Source organism: Lagopus leucura, unplaced genomic scaffold (genome assembly GCF_019238085.1).
Source record: "Lagopus leucura isolate 7727_CA_CO unplaced genomic scaffold, USGS_WTPT01 Super-Scaffold_100022, whole genome shotgun sequence".
In the NCBI taxonomy this organism is placed as follows: domain Eukaryota; kingdom Metazoa; phylum Chordata; class Aves; order Galliformes; family Phasianidae; genus Lagopus; species Lagopus leucura.
Genome location: NW_024962275.1, coordinates 5,436,662 through 5,456,805, shown reverse-complemented (window position 1 = coordinate 5,456,805; position 20,144 = coordinate 5,436,662). Strand labels below are relative to the sequence as shown.

At 59.4% G+C, this 20,144-nt stretch overlaps 1 protein-coding gene across 2 annotated transcripts; it reads left to right on the top strand.

The window, feature by feature from the left end:
• Positions 1-502: 502 nt before the first annotated feature.
• Positions 503-20,051, top strand: SH2D3C (SH2 domain containing 3C). 2 transcript variants are annotated; one of them, XM_042879129.1, is made up of 12 exons: positions 503-568; positions 2,390-3,023; positions 6,608-6,647; positions 13,832-13,960; positions 14,130-14,578; positions 16,189-16,313; positions 16,508-17,085; positions 17,291-17,406; positions 17,567-17,738; positions 18,351-18,462; positions 19,140-19,346; positions 19,467-20,051. In XM_042879129.1, the coding sequence occupies exons 1-12, from the start codon at positions 529-531 to the stop codon at positions 19,640-19,642; spliced, it is 2,778 nt and encodes a 925-aa protein (XP_042735063.1). In that variant the 5' UTR covers positions 503-528; the 3' UTR covers positions 19,643-20,051. The 2 variants fall into 2 exon arrangements, with proteins under 2 accessions (XP_042735063.1, XP_042735064.1); XM_042879130.1 differs by lacking the exons at positions 503-568; positions 2,390-3,023 and adding an exon at positions 3,879-4,001.
• The last annotated feature ends 93 nt before the right edge of the window (positions 20,052-20,144 follow it).

Below are 20,144 nucleotides of genomic sequence, written 5' to 3'. Positions count from 1 at the left end.
TCCCCCTGCCTGCTCTGTTCGCGTGCAGAATCTGGGGCTCATCTGGGGTTGTTGGCTTCCAAAAGCAGGGAGCACATAGGAAGTGCCACAGCTGTGCAGGGACACGGAGGTGGCTCCTGGGACAAGGCCCAGTGACTGACGCCAGGTCTGGGCCACAGCATCCCCCATAGAAATGTTCACACAGGCAACGCAGCTCCCCCAGCACACGGTGCATGTGGGACCTCCATCCATAAAGCTGCCATGCTGCTCTACGGCCAGCACACAGCAATCCTGGAGCAGCCCTAAAGCATAGTCCCATTGATGGCTCCTGAGCAGCCAGGAGGGAACTGCAGGGACAACAGGGGACAGGAGCACAGGGGACAACGGCTGCCACGCGAGCAGATGGCAGCAGCGAGGAGGAAGCGCTGAGTGATTGAGAGAGCAAAGCGAGAGGCGGAGGGGGGACAGGAAGGGAGGAGCAGGCAGGGACAGGCTTCAAGTTTATAAACTTGTCCCTCCCGGTCCCTGCAGCCTCCACCAAGCACGGCCATGGCTGAGGGCCAGAAACGAGGGGGCTTCAAGAAATTCAGTAAGTCATATCGGGATGGAGAGGGTGGGTGCTGGGTGCTCACCTGGGCTGCCTGGGTGGGAAGGGGATGTGTGAGTGTGAGCATGGTTACCTCTCGTAAGCAAGAAGTCTTCAGTTTGTTAGGAAACTTGCTGAAGGCTCTGGGGGCTTCCATTCCCACAGCTGCAGCAAGCTCTGGTGCTGATGGCTCTGATGCTGGGATTGAGCTGGGAGCAGTCTGCTTGCACCGGGTGCCAGCATGTAAGAGAGGTGAACCACTGCTGTCATCCCCCAAATCACAGCTCTCAGAGAGCATTTACTCCACTGCATGGCTGGGGCTGCAAGCTGGAGCTGGGGTTGTCCAGGAACCCTCTGTGTGTCCTTCCTGCAGCACAGGGATGGAGTGGATGGTGGGGGGTAAATCCACAGTGATGGAGCCGCACTCGGGACCAAAGCAATGGGAGCTGAGCACAGAGGAAGTGCTGGTGCCCACCAGGAGGGAGCTGCGCTCTTTCTCACAGACCTTGGGTTTTCCCCAAAGCCCTCGGAGGCGGCTCCAGCGTGCTGCACGCCGCCAGCCCTGCACTGAGCAGGACCCTGCCTTCACTGCTGCTCCCCACATTCCTCTGCCTCCATGTGCTGATGCCGGCGCCGGCAGGAGGCCGACCCCTGTGCTCCCCCGGGAGCTGTGTGAGGAACTGAGCAAAACCCATCTCCCACGGCCCCGGCCAAGCTGGGATTTTCCATTGTGGTGGAATGCGGGGAAAATGGGGAAGGCCCCCAGCTTTCCCACCCTGCAGCAGTCCCAGATGCAGAGGATGCTCGGACACTGAGGGGATGTTTAACCTAAAGCAGTTTTGTCATTAACAGAGTCCAGGTCATGAGGTTTTGGCTATGCAGGAGTGCTTCTGGATTTCAGCAGCCCCTTTGCCCCGTTTGGCAGCAGGGGCACCCTGCAGACTGTGTAGGACGTGGGACCCCAGCACCTAAGCTCCTAGCATGGTACTACTGCAGCACGCAGCTTCCTGCCCCTGCAGACCTGGAGGGGAAGAGGCTTTGCACAGAGCCCTGCTGTGTAAGCGCTGCAAAACCCCCGAGGCACCCAGAGCACCAGGCCTCCAGCTGTGCAGTGCTGCTGTGCAGAGCAGTGGCTGCAGCCCAGTTTGCCCCATGTGCTGTCACTGGGGATGCACCACAGCAGCACACAGCACCGAGGTGTGAAATGCAGAGCTTCCCGTCAGGGTTATAAATACTCCTGCAGTGAACGCTGCGAGCTCAGCACTTGCAGGTGGCTACAGGGAGCTGCAAGGAGGCTGTGAGGGGCTGAGCCGAGGAAGTGGGGAGGCAGGAGGCTGCCCACAGCCGGCACTGCTGCACGAACACCATGGGGCCCAGCTGATGGCCAGTTCCTGCTCTGTGCCTGACAACATGAACACAAGGTACAACCACAGAACCCCAGCACCATGGGGAAATGCAGCGTGTCCCAATTCTCACCCTGGAAGGGGCCCTGCCTGGATCATCTCCAGGGGAGCATGGGGCAAGAGCAGGATGAAGAGATTCGGAGACATTTCTGGCCTTCTCCATTCCCTGCTCACTGAGGCCGAGCGTTTTCTCCTCCATCACTACAGCAACAGTAGGGAAACACAACCACTATCTTACCCAGGGCAACACAGGATGTTTGTCCTGGATCTGGCACAGACACTCTGAGCAGCACTGCCCCAGCCCATGGGGACTTCACACTGGGTGGGACCAGCAATGCACGGTGCAGCTGGGCTGGTTGTACAGTGGTGTGCTGCCTGTGCCCAGCTCTGATCCCCTTCCTCTCTCCTTTCTCCTTGTCAGAGTTTTTCAAGTTCAAAGGCTTTGAAAGCCTGAGCAACATTCCCCGTTCCTTCACTCTACGGCGCGTGTCAGTGGTCCCCAGCTCTCCTGAGAGCCTGGGCGTGGGTCTGCCTCCTCCCCAGGGCTTCCTGGAAGAGTCCTTCAGCAGCACCCAGGATGATCTCAACACCATGCCCAAGAGCCCCGGTGCCTATGCGCGCTCATCAGACATGTACAGCCACATGGGCACCATGCCCAGGCTCAGCTTGGGCAAGGCAGGGAAGAGCCTGGGCAAAGCCAGGGGTACCCAGAGCTGCCGAGAGAAAGGGAGCTCCAGGGACAAGATACCCAGCACAGCTCCACTGCCTGTCCCCAAGACTCTGAAAATGCCTGGCACACTAAAGCTTGGAAAAGATCCGTCCTCAGTCTCTGGAAAAGCAGAGCAGGAGAAGGAGGAAGCTCTGCCCTCAGGCTCCCCAGGGGCAGAAAAAGCCAGCATGGACCAAGAAACCCTGGGCAACAGCCCCTGCCCTGGGATGGAGGCACCGAGCCCCAGCCTGGCCACCAGCCCCAATGCAGCACCCAAAGCAGAGACCACGGATGGGGATTTCCAGGAAAAGGGGCAAGAACACCCCAGCCACAGCTCCCTGGACAGGTATGGCTCTATTGGCTTTGCTCTGCCCACTTCATACTGCCTGGGTAGGACAAGGGGCTGGGACACAGCAGGGTCCCCACGGGATGCACCTGGCCACCAGGACATCATGACCCTAGCACACTGTGGCCCCTCTCTATGAGAGCAGGGTTTCCTGTGGGATTTCTGCTCCCTCCCATTTCCGGATGGGGTGGAAACACTGCTTGGCCCCGCTCGGCGCGAGTGTCCCTTTGTCCTGCCAGCAGCTCTGTCCCAGCACTAGGGCTCACTGCAGAGATCTGCAACCTGCACTGACCCGTCCCCGTCATCCTTCACTTCCCACTTCCATTCCTTCCTCTCCTCTGTCAAGGCACAGAGGCAATCCCAAAATCCAGTCACTCTGGCTCCATTCCCCCTGCCTGCCAGTGAAACCCTTCCCCAGGTTTTGGGGACCTCAGCCGTCACAGACCCTCAAGAGGGTTGGCTTGTTTAGAGGCTTTGGACTTCAAAACCAACAATATGAATTTTAGCCCCATCCATCAGCTGGGCACAGGGATCAAAGTCATCCCAGCCCAAACATGCATGGAACTGAGGGGCACCGGTGAGAAATGCCGGATTTCCCCCAGTAACAAAGTCCCATCACACCAGCCCTGTTCTTATCCCCATAATCCCCATTTCGGCCCCAAATTCCCTCGAACTCCGCACTAATGAGGCACACACTGACATCTGGGGGGTTTTTGCACGGCGCCGGGATCGGGGCAAGGAAAAGGAATTCGTGCCGGCGGTGGGAACTGGCCTCACATTCCTGCCGGCCGCGAAGGGAGGGCCGGAGGAGGGCTGGGACGGGAAGGAGGAGGGTCCGCCACCGCCCGCGCCCCACGTCCCGGCTCAAAGCCAGGCACGGGAGCGCCCGCAGAGCTTCTCTCCCCATCCCGGAGCTGAGACGCTGGCTGAGCCGATGACAGCGGTGGGCAGGAGGTTTCCCACCCTGGGACAGGGCAGGTAAGGGTCTGACACCCCGGCACGGTGCAGAGGATGGGGAGGGAGAGGAAGGGATGGGAAGAGACTTTGCTTGGGGTGCACAAAGCCTCGATGCAAATGCTGGAGGAGCCACCGAGGGCCCGGCATTTGCTGATGGAAAGAGCGAGAGCATCGCCTGCGGCTGCCAAAACCACAGTTGGCTGTGACCCAGTGCTGGGACAGAGCAGCTTGGGGCTGTGGGTGTCCCTGGGGTTCAGAGTCTGGGGGCTTGGGACTCTGGAGCACCCATGGAGGGTACTTCCTTCCCAAAAATGAATTAGCTCCTTGGCTGGCATGAGTGGGAACCAAGCGGCATGGGAACATCTGTCAGCCACCTAGGTGCCTTAGCTCTGGGGACTGCCAGCGTGTGGACTTGGCTCTCCAAAAACTGAGCACCAAATGCCTTTTATATTATCCAGGGCTGCTCTCTTGATGAGCTCGGGCAAGTAATTTGCTGGGGAAACTGAGGCACGAGAGTGACTGGAGCAGGGCTTGGCACTGGGGTCTTTGTGCTCTGCTCCAGGCTCAGGGAGCGGTCGTGCACTGGAGCCATCCCCATGGCCGGGCTGTGTCGTAGAGTGGGTGGGCGGAAGCAGGGCTGGGACAGTGCTGTTCCCCAGCCCTTCCTCCTGTGCAGGCACTTCCTTGGGGACAGGGACAGTCCCTCCCTGCCAGGACATTGTAGGGGGGGCCAGGGATGGCTGCCCAGAACATGCAGTACAGACATGGGTACTGCATGTACAGAGGGACCATGGAGGGGACAAACGTGGCCCTTGGGCACACTGTCCATCCCTGGAGCATCTCCAAGTCTCCTGGTGGAGTTTCAGGCTCCTGAGGCAAGGTGGGCCGAGGTTGCCCACGCATACGAGTGGTTTTGCAGGGATACTCCTGCAGAATCAGGCCCCTTTGGAATTGCACTTGGCTGAGACAGAGCAGTGACCAGCCCTGGGGATGCTCAGAGCCGGGCGGTGGCTGGGCAGGAGTAGCAGTGACGCCAGCAGGGACGCAGCAGGGACACAGTGACCAACAGGAGGTGACCCACAGGCAGGTCACTGGGCAGATGTGACTCAGCTTCCCTCCAGGCACAGGAAATCCCACTTCCCGCAGGGCACGGGTAGGGCACTGCTGTTACTGGCAAACCCTGCACAGCACCGCCAGCCCAGAGCTCAAAGGAGGCAGCTCTGCCCTGTGGATGCAGAGGGGAAACTGAGGCACAGTAGCTCCCTTGGGGCACAGTCCTGCTGTTCAAAGACAAGCAGAGCCTAGGCTCTAATACGGGGCTGGAACCTGACCGTGATCTTCTCCAGCCCAGAGCCGGCACATTTGCAGGTCATCACGATGCTGTTCTGGATCCCAAAGCAGCAGAAACCCCAAGCAGGAGCTCCGAGTCTTAGCAGCTCGGCCACCGCACCGCACTCTGAAGGCAGCCCTGGAATTTCTCCCAGGCTCTCGCTACCCCAAAAAATGCTGTTTCCTCCAGGAATGCGCAGACCAGGGGGGGCTGCAGCCCCCGCTCTCCCCAGCCGCAGCTGCTGTCGTTCCCCAGCAGCAGCCCCCCCTCCTCACGGCGTCTCCCAGCTGCTCTCATGCTCCTGATTTCCTGCCTGGAGGCCCCCGTCCTCCCGCCGGTTTTTCTCACGGCTCTCACAGCACCAGGCTCTCTCTGCGGCCGTGTGAAAGGCAAACAGGCTGCAGAGGCAGCGCCGGGGTGGGCAGGCAGCCTGCAGCTGCCCGAAGCAGCTGTGCCCCCCTCCAAATGCTCTTCTCACTTTTTCACCCCCAGTTTCCAGCTCCGTTTTTCCTCTCTCATGCCGCTGCAGCAGGGTGGGCACAGGGAAGAGAAGAATGCAGGGTGGGGGCACCCACAGCTCTCATGGGGCTCATGTTGTCCCAGTGCAGTGCCACCAGCGGGTCAACACATGGTGGCCGCCACCTCGGGCATCCCCAGGGCCTCCCTTCCCAGCTCCGTTGTTATAACCTCTCCACCCTCAGACTTCCTCCTGTTTCCATTGGGCTCATCCACAGACACATACAGGTGCAACAAAAGGCAGTCACAGCACTGCTAAATCCTCAGGAAAGAGAAAAGCCCTCAGTTTCCCCCGTGAAATAATGGCACAGGAGTGGCCAGAGCAGCTGTGTGTCAGGCACTGGGTTCATTGTCTGTCATTGGGTTTGTTGTCAGTAGGGTTAAGAGTGAACGTGCCAGCAAGGAGAGTGGGAGTTTCAGTCTGAGCCACAGCATCACCCATCCTTCAGTGACCGTTTGATCTCTGTGGAGTTGCACAAAGCTGTAGAGCAGCAATCAGCAATGCCTGCCCAGGTGATGCATCCCAGCAGCACTCAGTGGTTCTGTCCCAGTACAGTCCCCAGCACCCTGACCTCTGCCCGGCCCCGCTCATCCGGCCCCAAGCTGATTTGGGGAGTGACCCCATAAAAAGGCCCATTCTTTCCTGATCGCATTATGGAGGCTAAGCTGTGTCCCGAGTGGGCACGAGGCAGGCAGCGAGGGCATGGGGCCTTGTGTGCCACCACCTCCTTAGCACAACTTGCTGCCCTTTGCTCATGTGTTTTTCTTTTCCTCCCTCTAGCCACCATGATGGCCTGGAGTCCGGCAGCGAATACGTGAAGGTAAGACCATCACCTTCTCTCTTTGTCCTCGGAAGACATTTCCTGCCAGAAATAATGCAAACCATGCATGGTGCCCCCAGCACTGCTCCCTGCATTTTGTGCTCCCCATCACTCGCCACTGCCGCTGCCTCCTCCCTCCACCCCCATGTAGGAAAGGAAGGGTTTGAGCCACTTTCGTGGGGCTGTCACATGAAAGTCGGTGTAAATCTCTCCAAATCTCTTGCTTATCCTCCAGCAAACTATTAACATTCCTGAGGACTCTTCATGTCTGGCCAGAAATTCATTAGCGAGGCGCCTGGCTCCAGAGGAGAGCCGGCCCTTCTGCAGGAGGCTGCTGGCACCGTGGGGTGGGGAAAACTGGGCAGGATCAGGGTGATGACCACCAGGACACCGTGTTTTGGGGATGGAGGGCTGGAAAGCTGCCTGTTTCAGCATGCTGCCACATGATGGCCTTCTGGGGGTCTGTTTGAGAAGGGCTGGGGCATCTTACTCCATAGGGAAAGGTCCCTCTGCCTGTGTGTGCACCCAGAGGTGGGCGCATTGCATGGCTGGTGAGTTAATGGACTGGTGTGGAGCAGTGGGCACTGCCTATAGGATCGAATCATCTTTTGTTGTCTAAGAGCACGTGCCAGAAGTCATCCATTTGGCTTTATTTCTCACCCACCCCGGCGGTGTCCAATGCAGCCCACGGGCAGCGTGTGTGATTTATACACCACTTCCCTTTGGCTATGGAAGCAGCCCAAAGGCTGCAGCGACAGCAGCTATTTTAGTCCAATAAGTAATAATGTGGAGTGCGTGAGACCGAGTCATCCAAGGCGCTCGGGCTGATTGCAGCCCTGCCTGGTTGGGGTGCTCAGCACCCAGCAGCGCTCAGCCTCGTGCAGGTGAAGGCAGGGAGCTGCAGAACCGCATCGCGCTGTCAGGCTGACGCACGTCCCAGCCAGCCATCGGCTGCAGCCTCCTCTGCTCCTGCGAAGGGGCAGCACGGGCACGGCTCCAGCTTGCTCCATCGGATCCGCCGCGGGAGGGAAGCAGCCGAGCCCTTTGCGGAGGAGCAGCCGTTGCCGGCGTGTGATTCACCGTCGGATCCTCGCAGTGCGGCGTCTCCCATCTGTTCCATCCCCCGGCGCCCGCACTGCTGCTGGGGCTGCGGGCACTCGTGGGCCCCCTGTAATAGAAGGGGCAGAGCTCGGGCCCAGCGAGAGCGTTGAAGCTCTTTGTTCTGTGCTCTGGAGACCCGTATCTCGTCAGCCCTGCCTGCCGCCTCCTTGCCTGGGGATGCGTGGGGCTCGGCTGGATTAATTAGCATCGAGGCCACGCGGGTGGCAGCAAGGACGCCTCTGCTGCTGTCCCCAGGCCCCCAGCGGAGGGGACGTGGCGCCCGACCCCGCGTCCAGCTCACGGAGCAGCGGTGGGGGCTGCGGGGCTCAGAGCCATCCGTGCCGCCTCGTGCAGCCCGTGAAACCACGGCCTTAATTAAACCAAAGCAGAGCCTTAATTAAACGCAACTCGGAGACAGCCGACATGGGAAGCAGACGGCCGGTGTCAGCACTGGGATGAGGAGCGTGAGGAGGGATGGGGTGAGGGACCGAGCGTCCCTTCGCTGCGTGTCACTGGGAAGGGCAGGGCACAGACGAGGGGTGACGGTCCCCTGGAGGGGCTGCCGCTCCTCCCAGCGGGGACGGATCTCCTCGGGCACTCTGGCTCCTTCCGGACGCAGCTGAGAGGGCCGCCCGAGTCTCCCGGGGACACGCTGCCCCCGACGGGCCGGTTCCCCCGGGGGCGACGAGGTCGGACCCCTGGGTGCCGCCGTGCCGCTCCCCCACGGACGCCGCTTCTCGGCCGCTGAGCGCCGCTGTGGCGGCCGCGGGTCCCGGCGGGGCGGTACGGGGCGGAGCCGCATCCTCGGTGCCTCCCATCTCCGCCGACAAGGGATGAGGTAATCGGGAAAGCGGCTGAAATTGAAGCCCGGCGGCGGCGGCGGCAGCGGCGGTGCAGCCCGGGCCGGGCCGGGTTAGCCCGGGCCGGGCACGCCGCTCCGCTCCTCGCCATGACGGAGCGCTGCAGCCTATGGAGCGCGCTGTCGGCCGCCGCCTGCTGCTTCTACCGCGGCTCCTTCATGCAGGTGCAGGTGAGCGGAGCGGCGCGGATGCCGGCAGCCCGGGGTGCCCGCACGCGGGGCGGGGTGGGGGTCGCGTGGGGCGAAGAGCCCCGGGGGCAGCGCTGACCTTGGGGCCGCTCTCTGTAGGGCGCTGCGTGGCTCGCGGGCGCTTCAAGCCCTCGTGTCCTCGGTGCTTCCCCGCTCAGGTGCTTCGGCTCCGCTACGCGATGGGATACTGAAGCCGAAGCCGGAGCGTCGGACCGGCACTTCTGACGGAGCGGCGGGCGCAGAGCATCGCTCGCCCGCAGCAAGGCCGGTCAGGGGGAGTGCTCGGCTTTAAAGGTGCTTCGGGAGCACCAGCAGGCTCGGCCCCGACGGGCACACAGCTCTCTGGCCTGGGTCTGTCTGTACTGCGGTGTTACAGAGAGCCGGCATCCATCTGTCACCTGTCCTGTGGCACTTCCACCTCTAGACATCCTATTTTTGGATTCTTGGCGTTTTGCACGAGCTGAGAAAGGGACAGAGCGCCAGGAAGCTGTTCCCTCATTTACCCAGTGAGCAAAGGTGCTTAGCAATGTAAGAGCCATGCAGACTCTGACACGAGCTGCTGGCGTGCTGCAAGTTAAAAAGGGTGAGAAGCGCCCGGAGCTGGCAGCCAGCAGAGCTGGCAGTCTGATTCAGTACTGCTCCAGGAGGTGGGTGCTGAGCTGTAGAGATTATGCTGGGTAACTCAGAACCCAGAGGAAGCATTTCAAGTCTTGTCATGATTGCTGCTGGTCTCGGTGCAGAGCCAGGGATTGTGATCGCTGAGTGGGGGCAAATGGAGAGAAGCAGAGGAGCTTCCTCTGGTTGTCAGAGGGCCACCGTGCAACAGCAGGGGATGAGCCCTACCACAGCATCGTGGCGAGCTGCTGCCAGAACAAGGGAGGGACAGGTGGGTGCCTGGCCTTCATGCAGGGATGCAGGAGGGGATGGAGGGCACTCCATCCCGGCCACAGAAACAGTTAAAAGTGAAGCCCTAAGTGCTCACCTGGCTCTGCCAGATCCTTCACCATCTATTTGTGTCCAAGTGTGCCCAGCAAACACACACTGAAGTCCCCATGAATGACTGGAGCGCTTCCAGCTGACAGCCGCATCCCTGCTCGCCGCCAATGGCAGTGCACCCAGCCTGGGAAGCACTGACATCATTTCTGGCCAATAGCAGCTCTGAAAAGGGATGCAGCAGCAGCAGCCACCGCCGTCTCAGAGTGAGATAAGTAATATAGAGATGGATGGAGATGTGTGTACACACACACCCCATACCGCACTGGAGATGTGCTCCTCTGCACCACCCCATAGCATGAGCTGGGCATCCGTCCCACCCTGCAGCATCCTGATGTTCCCAGCTGCACCCCACCCCTGCCAGCCAGACATCATTGCTCCAGAGCTGCCACAAAGGAGACCCTTTGGGTGGCCAGGATCACTCCTAAGAAAGGCTTCGAGCACCAGGACAGCTTCTGAGTCTTCGTGCTTTCAGTGGGGAGCAGTGGAGATGTGGCATAGCCAAGAACTGCCTCCAGTGACCCATGAGGTGGGCACGTGCCTTCTCAGAGTCTATTTAAACACCCAGACTCATTGCAAGACAGTACAGAGGGAAAAAACTATTTCTCTTCCATAGGGACATCAAAATCAGTAAGATGAACTACATGCAGGTGAGGAGCAACCCCACGACAACCTGATTTTTCCCTCGCTCAGGGTTGGCCATTCTCAGGCACACAGGGAGGTCAGGCAGCACTGGGCAGACTGGTGAACACAGCAGACCTGCACCAGGCAAGCAGAGCAGTGCTCACCTTTGCTAGCATGCTGGCTGCCTTGACAAGGATGTCTGTTTTAAAATCCTTTGCTGTGAAGTAGCCCATCGTCCAATGCAGAGCTAAGCAGAGAAGAAAGGCTCTTTGGTGACTCTGAGGCTTTGCCCATACACCTGCTCCAAGTGGCTTCTTAGTCCATTCCCTCCTAGTTCTGCTTCCCAGGCCCCATGTCTGCTCCAACAGCAGGAGTTGGGGGTTGGAAGAGCAACAGTAAGGGCTGGGATTTCCCCAGTGAAGGTCCCATTTCAGGGCAGGCAGCAGGAGAGTGAGAGCAGCTGCACGTTGTGCCCTGAGGATAGCCAGGAGATGTTATCGCGGGGTGGGTGGGTGCTCTACACCTTGCTCTCCACGCTGACTTCATCTTCAGCTGCTTCAGGTCTGGGAGGGGGGAGCTGGGAAGCAGGCTGCAAATTACTCCTGTTTCATAAGAGCACCTTTGCAAGGAGAGAAAGCCAAGTGCCAGGTTTTGGAGCTCTCCTCACACTGGGCAGAGCCACTGTTTTACACAGACCACAGCTGTCAGCATCCTCCGCCCCCCAGCTCTTGCCCTTTGGCTGCCAATTCTAGTCCATAGCTGTGACCAGAGGTGCTTCCTCTGCCAAGAAAGCAGCAGGTAGAGGGAAAGAGGAGAGCAGGGATGGAGTGCCCAGGGAATCCCCTCCTGGTGAGCCTTGCTGTACCCGCAGCTCATGAAACAGCCTGCCTGCTGCTGAATGTGATGGAAGAGCTTTCCTTTCACCAGCCAAACCACCTTGGCTGCTGGTTAGGATTCCTCAGGCAGAGTTTGGCACCATCTCTGGCAGCTCCTGAGCTGGTTTGGCTGGTTTGGGGAACCACTCTCACCCCTGTCCCATCCCACTCAGCAGGAAGAAGCGCTGGGGCTCTGAGCAGGCGACCAGCATCACGCACTTGAGCTGAGCGCTGGTGGAAGTTGAGGATTTTCTCCACAGCCAACTCTCTAGCATGCAAGACCTCACATCGGGCTGTACATCTTTTGATGTCCTCTTGGCACAGCAGAGAGCACCGAGCGGTGCCCTTTTCAGCTCAGTGCTTGCACATCCGCTTACACGCTGCTGACAGTGCCGGGCCGGCCGCCTCGCCATGCCAGCTGGCAGCCACACACAGCCTCCTCTGAGACATGGCACCAAGCAGAGCAGCACGAAGCCGACGTAAAGCATGAGGACAGCCCCCAGAGTGCCATCGTACCAAAGAAGAGGGCTCCCCGTGCATCAGGGTCCTGGTTGGAGTGGCTGCAGTCACCGAATGATGGCTTTTTGGTGGCTGTAAAAGTTGGATGGGACCTCATTTCCCAGCCAAGCAGCTGAAAGGACAGTGCCCATCACGTGGCTTAGGGTCCCTTTGCTCACAGCTGTCCTTGCTGCCCTGACTGCAGGGCACAAAGCCCTGTATGCCTCTCCCCAGCTCAGCACCTGGCGCGGCTGCCAGCCGGTTGCTGCCCAAATCCCAGCTTGGAGACGCCAGGCACAGCTCAGCTGGGTTTGTGTTCGTTATCCTGTGCATTTGATGGGGAGGATTTGGGAGAAAACCCAGCTGTACAGCATGGAGCAGGGTGGGTGCTAATCCCCTCTTTGGGGACATCAGCTCCAAAGCTCTCCCAGCAACAATCTGGCTCAGCAGGGACCCTCAGATCCCATGCAGGCAGCAGCCTGGTGCTTGGGGCCAGCAGCACTGTGGGGCGCTGCTGCAGCACGGGGCACCCATGGCTGCTCACACCAAGCAAAGCGTTGTCATGGAAACGGCATCTGCTTCAGCCTCAGCCCCCCAGGATGCAGCCAGACTCAGCAGCATCCGCCAGTGACCATTTATTTTTCATAGGGTTCAGCTGTGCCACATGGCTTTGTCTCCTCAAGGGCCCCGGGGCAGCAGAGGTGCTCAGGAGCATGCGACCCACGTGTCTCATGTTCACATCCCCGCTGCTCCAGCAAGCAGAACCCTCCTCTGGGGAGGAACTGAAGCCAGAGGAGCACTCCCAAGTTTGTTCACTTTCACTTCCACTGCCCTAATATTTATTTTTTTAAAAAACTCATTAGCAGTTTGGAAGGGAGGAACAGAGGCAGGTCCAGGCTGGTGAGGGCAAGCCCTGGAGAGCTTGGGCCATTGCGCTGTTCTTCCCCTGCCTCCTCCTCCCACCTCCCCAGCCTGGAGCCTTGTCCCTGGGATGGGATTGCTGCCCAACTTGGCTGATACACACAGCTCCAGGATGGGGAGGTGGTGGGCAGGGGGACAGTGAGTCTCAGGAGCGGAGGGCACAGGCTGGGAGATCAGCTCTGTGCTACGAGAAGCAGAAACTGGCTGAGGAAACAGGATGAGGTGCTGTGCAAAGAACCTGCTCTGAGGCTGAAGCCCCTGGTGGTCCAGGGAACAATGCAAAGCCAGCTATGTGTGCCAGAGCAGTGCCACTGGGCACCAGCTTCAAGCTCACAGACACCAGCGGTGCTACTCTAACAAGCACCATGGATCCAAGGAGCTGGAGCCAGGCCACTGAGCCACCTGAGCTCACACAAGCAACACTGACATGGGTGGAAGCATGCATCAAAGGGCTCAGGGGCTGCCAGCACAACAGGACACCCCAGTAGCCCCAGCCAAACTGCTGTGCTGGTGGCATATGCATCCCCCTCTCACACATGTCATACCCTCAGGGAATGTCCCCACTGTGGTGGCAGGGAGCGTGGCTGAGGGAGGGGTGACGCCATCCTTATCTCTCCAGGGAAGGGAGGAGGGGAAATTGCATCCTCCAGGCTCAGGTGCACCAGTGCTGGTAAGAGCTCATTTCGATGCAGAAGGTTTCCTTTACATTTGTCATTACTATTCATGCTGCTGTCAAGCTAAACACAGCTGAGTTAACCCTTTGGAGGAGGAACAACGCGAGTTTCCTCCTGGAGAAGTGCTTCCCACAGTGGTTCAGCCCAGGATGTGCAGGACAGGGAGCTGAGCAGGCATTTGTCCCCATGTCTCCTCCTGGTAGGTGACATCAGGAACATTCCTCCCTGAGAGATCCGTGCAGTCCCAGCACACAGGCGCTGCCCTTGGGATTCACCAGCACCCAAGGGCCAGTCCTTTCCTTCCCAGACCCTGCAGCCAACGTATCCAGTGGATGTGGAAGGCACTGGTAGTGGGAAAGACAGGGGACAGCATCCCTCAGACCCTGCAAGGAAGTGGCTGCACTGCTTGTGGCAGAACCCCAGCTGATGCTTTCTCTCTTCGCTCTGCAGTTCTCCAAGGAGAAATACATCCTTGACTCGTCACCGGAAAAACTTCACAAGGAGCTGGAAGAGGAGCTGAAGCTGAGCAGCACCGACCTGCGCAGCCACGCGTGGTACCACGGCCGCATCCCACGGGAGGTGAGGATGGGGAGGGCAGGGGCTGCATGGGTTTGCCACGGGGAAACTCCTGAAACTCACAGCCAGGCTGAGGGGAATGCTCTAAATAACAGCTCTGGTGGAGCATCCACCTCTGTCCGCCGGTGCAGCCAACAGGGCCGTGCCTGAGCCGCTGCCCCATCCCTGCCAGGTCTCAGAGAGTCTCGTGCAGAGGAACGGCGACTTCCTCATCCGCGACTCGCTCACCAGTTTGGGTGACTACGTGCTGACGTGCCGCTGGCGCAACGAGCCCCTGCACTTCAAGATCAACAAGGTGACGGTGAAGTCCAGCGACAGCCGGAGCCGCGTGCAGTACCTCTTTGAGCAGGAGAGCTTTGACAACGTGCCCGCCCTTGTCCGCTTCTACGTGGGCAATCGCAAGGCCATCTCCGAACAGAGCGGTGCCATCGTCTACTGCCCCATCAACCGCACCTTCCCCCTGCGCTACCTGGAGGCCAGCTATGGGCTCGCCAATGGCAAGCATGGGGGGTCCCACAGCCCAGCCTCCCAGAAGGGAGGGCACATCAAGAGGAGGAGCATCACCATGACAGACGGGCTGACGGCCGATAAGATCACCAGGGCCGAAGGGTGCTCCACCAGGTGGGTGCAGGGGATCGGTCCTCGAGGATGAGGCGGGAGCAGGGCTTGGGGGTGGAAGCGGCCACAGTGCAGACATGGAAACCAGCGGAGGCACAGGGAGAGGAGCCAGTACCCAGCTGGAAGTGGGGCTTTCTCCCAGGCTGGCTGCCAGCCATGCTGAACCACTGCAGCGCACAGTGAGCACGCAGCTTGCCATCACACAGGCCAGAAGGCAGAGGGTGTTTTATATCACCCAGTCCAGGATTGCCTGCATGTCAGAGCTTGTCAGAGCTTTCCCAGGCTGATGCAGGAGTGTTAGCCAGCAGCATGAGGGCATTTGATGGCTTGCTTCTGACCCAACTTCATTTTAGAGCCTTTTCCACTGGGGTATTTGCAAGGAATTACTAAGAGGAGATGACAGAGCTGTGTGGATGGGGTCTGCACAGCCACACTGAGCCTCTAATGAGGCTGCCCAGGTCACACACACCTTGCAACAGCCAGGTTTCACAGAGGGTGAAGGAGATTTCCTTCATATGGCTTCCTCTTGGCAGCCTCAGGATGCCCGGGCCCCAGGGAAGGCAGAGCACACTTACACCCCTGCACAGAGGCCAGGGGACCTGCATCACCACATGTCCCCAGCGGGCACAGCTTGTCCACCTGTCTGCAAGCCAGGCTGCCTTTTTGCCACCCCAACCTTCTCAGCCCCAGGGCAGGGTGGGAACACACCAGCAGAAAACAGGCAACCGAACTGTTACTGCAGGGAGAACAGAAACACCTGGGCTTTCAGGAGAACATACACACATCCAGAAGAGCCCAAACCCATCAGCCTTTCCTCATCGCTCACATTTTCCCCAGATTTCTCATCGTCACAGCTGTTCTCCCATCCTGCTCCCACCACAGACATGCAGTGCTCCGGGCTGCAAACACATCACAGCAGCCTATGCCAGGGAGGGCAGATTGCCTGCCCTGCTTTCTTGCAGTGCTCACATTGCTCAGCCCACCACAGCAACTTTTGCAACACCACTGACTCACGGTGTTTGTGTCAGGCTATAACCACTGCCCCAATGGCACAAGACCTCCTAGCTTGCTACGGAAGCATACATGCAGCTCACCACCACACCATCTCCCAGCTCTCACTGTGAGCCAACTGGGCATTCATCCAGCTTCAGGCACGTTGCATTGCTCCCCAGCTTTGGGAGAGAACAACACAGCTCATCTAGCTGCCATGCAGCTCTTAGATTTAAAAACACACCCAGCATGAGATACTCCCTTGCACCCACGCACCACAGTGCTAGAAAACTTTCCCACTCCTATGCTGGACCTCACAGCATCCTGGATTCATCCCATCCCATGTTATCCCAGTACCTTGCCATCAAGGTGTCCTTTTCTCTTCCCAGGACCAGGCTCCTTGCAGGTAAGGCTGGCTCTGCATTTTGTAGGCACTGGCTCCTTCTGCTCCAGCTGCAGGGTGAGATGCCCTGCTCATGGCTCCAGCTGAGCTCATTATGGGCTCAACTCGTTGCTGTAGTAATAGAAGATATTGATGCCTGTAGGGAGGAGAGTCACAAGCCCTCCACCTTTGCTCTGGCACTAAGTTCAGAGTCTGATGCTTCCATCTTCCCCTTCCCCAGCGTGTCCCTGCCACACCACAGGGACATCATCCGCAACTGTGCTGTCAGCGTGGACCAGATCCAGGACCTGCACTCCCCAATGTCACCCATCTCAGAGAACCCCACCTCACCCGCATACAGCACAGGTAGGCATCACCCCACTGGGCACAGCGGGACGCGGCTCAGGCTGAGCTCAGCGCAGACATGAGCCTGGGAAGGGGGCAGAGCTGGCTGTAAAGACAAGCCCCTGGGCATGGAGCATTGCCCTCCATACTCAGCGCATCCTTGGTGTGTGCATACCTCCAGGCTCTGCTGACAAGTTCTCTCCTGCTCCTTGCAGTGACACGGCTAAAGCCTCATACCTGCCAAGCAGCTGCGATCACCCCGGCCTCCCCGGTCATCAGAAGGTCCAGTGAGCCCCAGCTGTGCCCAAGTAGCAGCAACAAACCTCTGCCGGACCCTGCGCACAGCACCCACTCCACGCCATGCCACGGCTACGCCCGCGCCTCCCCCTCTCCCTCTGTGAACAGCTACAGTGACCCCGACACGGGGCACTACTGCCAGCTGCACCCCACCTCACCCGTCAGCAGAGAGCGGCCGGCTCACGACACCAAGCAGCTGCCAGCAAAGAGCTACGTGGAAAGGCTAAAGGTGGAGGAAGGGCAGAGAGGGACTGTGGAGAACGGCTCTGGGGAAGCAGAGGCAGGGCAGAGGCTGAAAGGAGAGCGGGACTTTGCGGGCTTTGTGCCCCCCACCGTGGAGACGTGCTCCTCCTTCAACCCGGCAGCATTCCAGTCCCTGCTCATCCCCCTGGAGAACAAGCCCCTGGAGATGGCTGTGCTCAAGAAGGTGAAAGAGCTGCTGGCGGATGTGGATGCGAAGACACTCGCCAAACACATCACCAAAGTGGACTGTCTGGTACGGCGGGGCCAGGAGGGAGGGACGGGCACTGCTGCCCTCCATTTGCTCCAGGTTACCTGGGAAACAGTGTCCCTGAGCCCTGGAATGCCTAAGCATCCCTGCTCTCAGCTCTGTCAGCCCACATCAGCTGGCAGAGGCTAGGCTGGGGCAAAGGACTGCCCAAGGCCGCTCAGCTCTAATCACCTCTCACCTTTCTTGCCAGGTTGCTCGGATATTGGGTGTAACTGCAGAGATGCAGCGGCTCATGGGGGTGAGCTCCGGCATGGAGCTGCTCACCCTGCCCCACGGCCACCAGCTTCGGCTCGACCTGCTGGAACGGTATGGCACAACCCAGCTCCCCTGGGGTGCCCCAGTTCGGCACTGGGGGACATCACACCTCCTGGGGTCCTGCTGAACCCCCATGCTGGGGCAGTGGCAGGAGAACCCCCAGCTCTTCGCCCCCATGCTGAGCCCTGCTCTGCCTCTCGCCCTGAAACAGGTTCCACACCATGTCCATCATGATCGCCGTGGACATTCTGGGCTGCACGGGCAGCACAGAGGAGCGGGCAGCCCTGCTCCACAAAACCATCCAGCTGGCTGCCGAGCTGAAGAGCACCATGGGCAACATGTTCAGTTTTGCGGCTGTGATGAACGCCCTGGAAATGGCACAGGTACGGGGATGCTGCCTTCGTCCCCGTGGCCTGGGCTCAGCCCATTTCCTAAACGCCCCCTGCCCCCATGGCCCACCATTGGGGTGGGAGGAGGGGGACCACGGCCCAGCAGAGTTGTGGGGCCACATCTGCTGGGGAGTAAGCAGAGAAAAGAAAGAGCCATCCCCTCTGTGGAGCAGACAGCCAGTGCTGCCAGGATGTGATTGTTTGTCAGTGGTTGGGCTTTTTGTTTTGTGCTGGGTTCTGTTCCTGAGAGGAAATGAATCTACCCTCCAGTACAATACAAATCAGTCTCAAGGCCGTGGCAGCAGCGTCTCCGGGCCACACTGCTCCCTTTGGAAGATGAAAGATTAAAATTCAATTTTAAATCGAGCCCAGCTGGGAAGCCTTACTTCCTGCCTTCACAGAGGCAGTGGAACGGCTGCTCCCTCCCTGCATCTCATCTTCAAGGCCTCTGCGGCACGGGAGGCTGCTGTCCTGGGGCATGGCAGGAGAAAAAGCACTGAGCCCGGCCTGGTGCCGGGGCCATGCAGTCTCTGGCCATGAGTGCCTGCAGCAGAAGCTGTGGTCGTGGTGCCAGGGCTCAGAAGCAGCACTTCCCTCTGCTTGCAGATCGCACGGCTGGAGCAGACCTGGATGGTGTTGCGGCAGCGGCACACAGAGGGTGCCATCCTCTATGAGAAGAAGCTGAAGCCATTCCTGAAGAGCCTGAATGAAGGGAAAGGTGAGAAGGGCAGCTCCTGGTTCAGCCAAGCACATCCTTGCTGGGGGGGGGCACATGTTGGAGAGCTGCGTCCCTCTCCCAGCAGGGCCAGACACTTCCCGCCTGCTTCTATGCAGCTCCAGCAGCGCCTGCTTGGCCTCAGCTGCCCCTTCTTTCCCAGGGAAGCATTTCATAACTAAATAAAACCAGCAGCTGGGCACAAACATGGCTCAGCCGAGCCAAATCCTTGTGCTCGCATGGCAATGCGTGCCAAGCCAAGGGGACAGCAGCCGGTTGTGGGCAGGGAGGATGAAAAGCTGCATCTCCCTCACACGCAGCACCCTGGGATCTGCTCGCCCACTGCTCACCCACTGCTGCAGCCCTGGGACACACAGACTGCCAGAGCAGGAACAGCAGTGCTTCTCTCCTGGGCACAAGCAGAAAGGCTGGTGCTGGATGAAATGATGGCCTCAAGCAGAGCCTTCTTCAGAACCACAGCCATGTCTGTGCTGCAGCTGAGCCAGAACTCTGTCCCAGGAGTGTGGTGGCAGCCCAGCTCCATAGGGCTGTGTTGTCTTGGGAGTGCTGTGTGGGTCCAAGGCAGACAGGGAGCAAGATGAGGAGCATGCGGGGGCACTGAGCCACGTGCCCACCAGCGTCAGGGTCATGAGTGGTGCTCACAGAGCCTCTCTCTGCAGAAGGGCCACCGCTGACCAACACCACCTTTCCCCACGTCATGCCCCTGGTGACTCTTCTGGAGCGGGACGACGCGCTGATGGACAGCCCTGAGCCCTGGGAGGCCACGGACAATGGCGTGGAGGTGGTCATGGCCCACCTGGAAGCTGCACGGATGGTGGCCCACCACGGCGGTCTGTACCACACCAATGCCGAGGTGAAGCTGCAGGGTAAGCAAGATGGGGATGGGGTTGGCCCTTTTCCCTTCACTGGTGGCAGTGCTGGATGGAACGTCCCGCAGGTGCTGGTCCTCATCCCGTCTCCATGGGACTGACTTTCCCTCCCTGCAGGTTTCCAGGGCAGAGCAGAACTGCTGGAGATCTTCAGCACCGAGTTCCAGCTGCGGCTGCTCTGGGGCAGCCGTGGGGCTGAGAGCAGCCAGGCCGAACGCTACGAGAAGTTCGACAAGGTCCTTACTGCCCTGTCCCACAAGCTGGAGCCGGCAGTGCGCTTCAGCGAGCTGTAACCCCCCCCAGCAATGGAAAGCCTCTCCATGAGGGACACAGTGGCAATGTGGGGACAAGGAGGAGGAACAGCAGCCACTTCCCATCCGCCACTCACCTCCCTGGCACTGCCACTCCAAGGGATGGGGACAGCGTCCATCACCCAGCCCTGCCGCAGTCCATGGCTGCATGGTGCCCTTCTCCTCCTCCTTCAGGTTCCTTCCCTTCCCATCTCCCTCTCGCCCATGGCTGCTGGGTCCCACTTGTAAATATGTTTCCACGGTCATTTCTGGATGTACAGATTCGCGGACAGTTCCTGGTGTAAATACTTAGGCTCATGCATTTTGTCCTGTAAATACGTGTACATAGCTCACGGCCTTGGTTCTTACATACAATAAACTTTTACGCTCTCTCTCTGGAGGCACTCCTCCACACCGGCACGCCGTGGTTGCTCATTGCTGGAGGGGGATTGAGGGACGCCCTCACTTTGCTGTAGGCAGGGCTGAGGCTACAGGCCAGGCACAG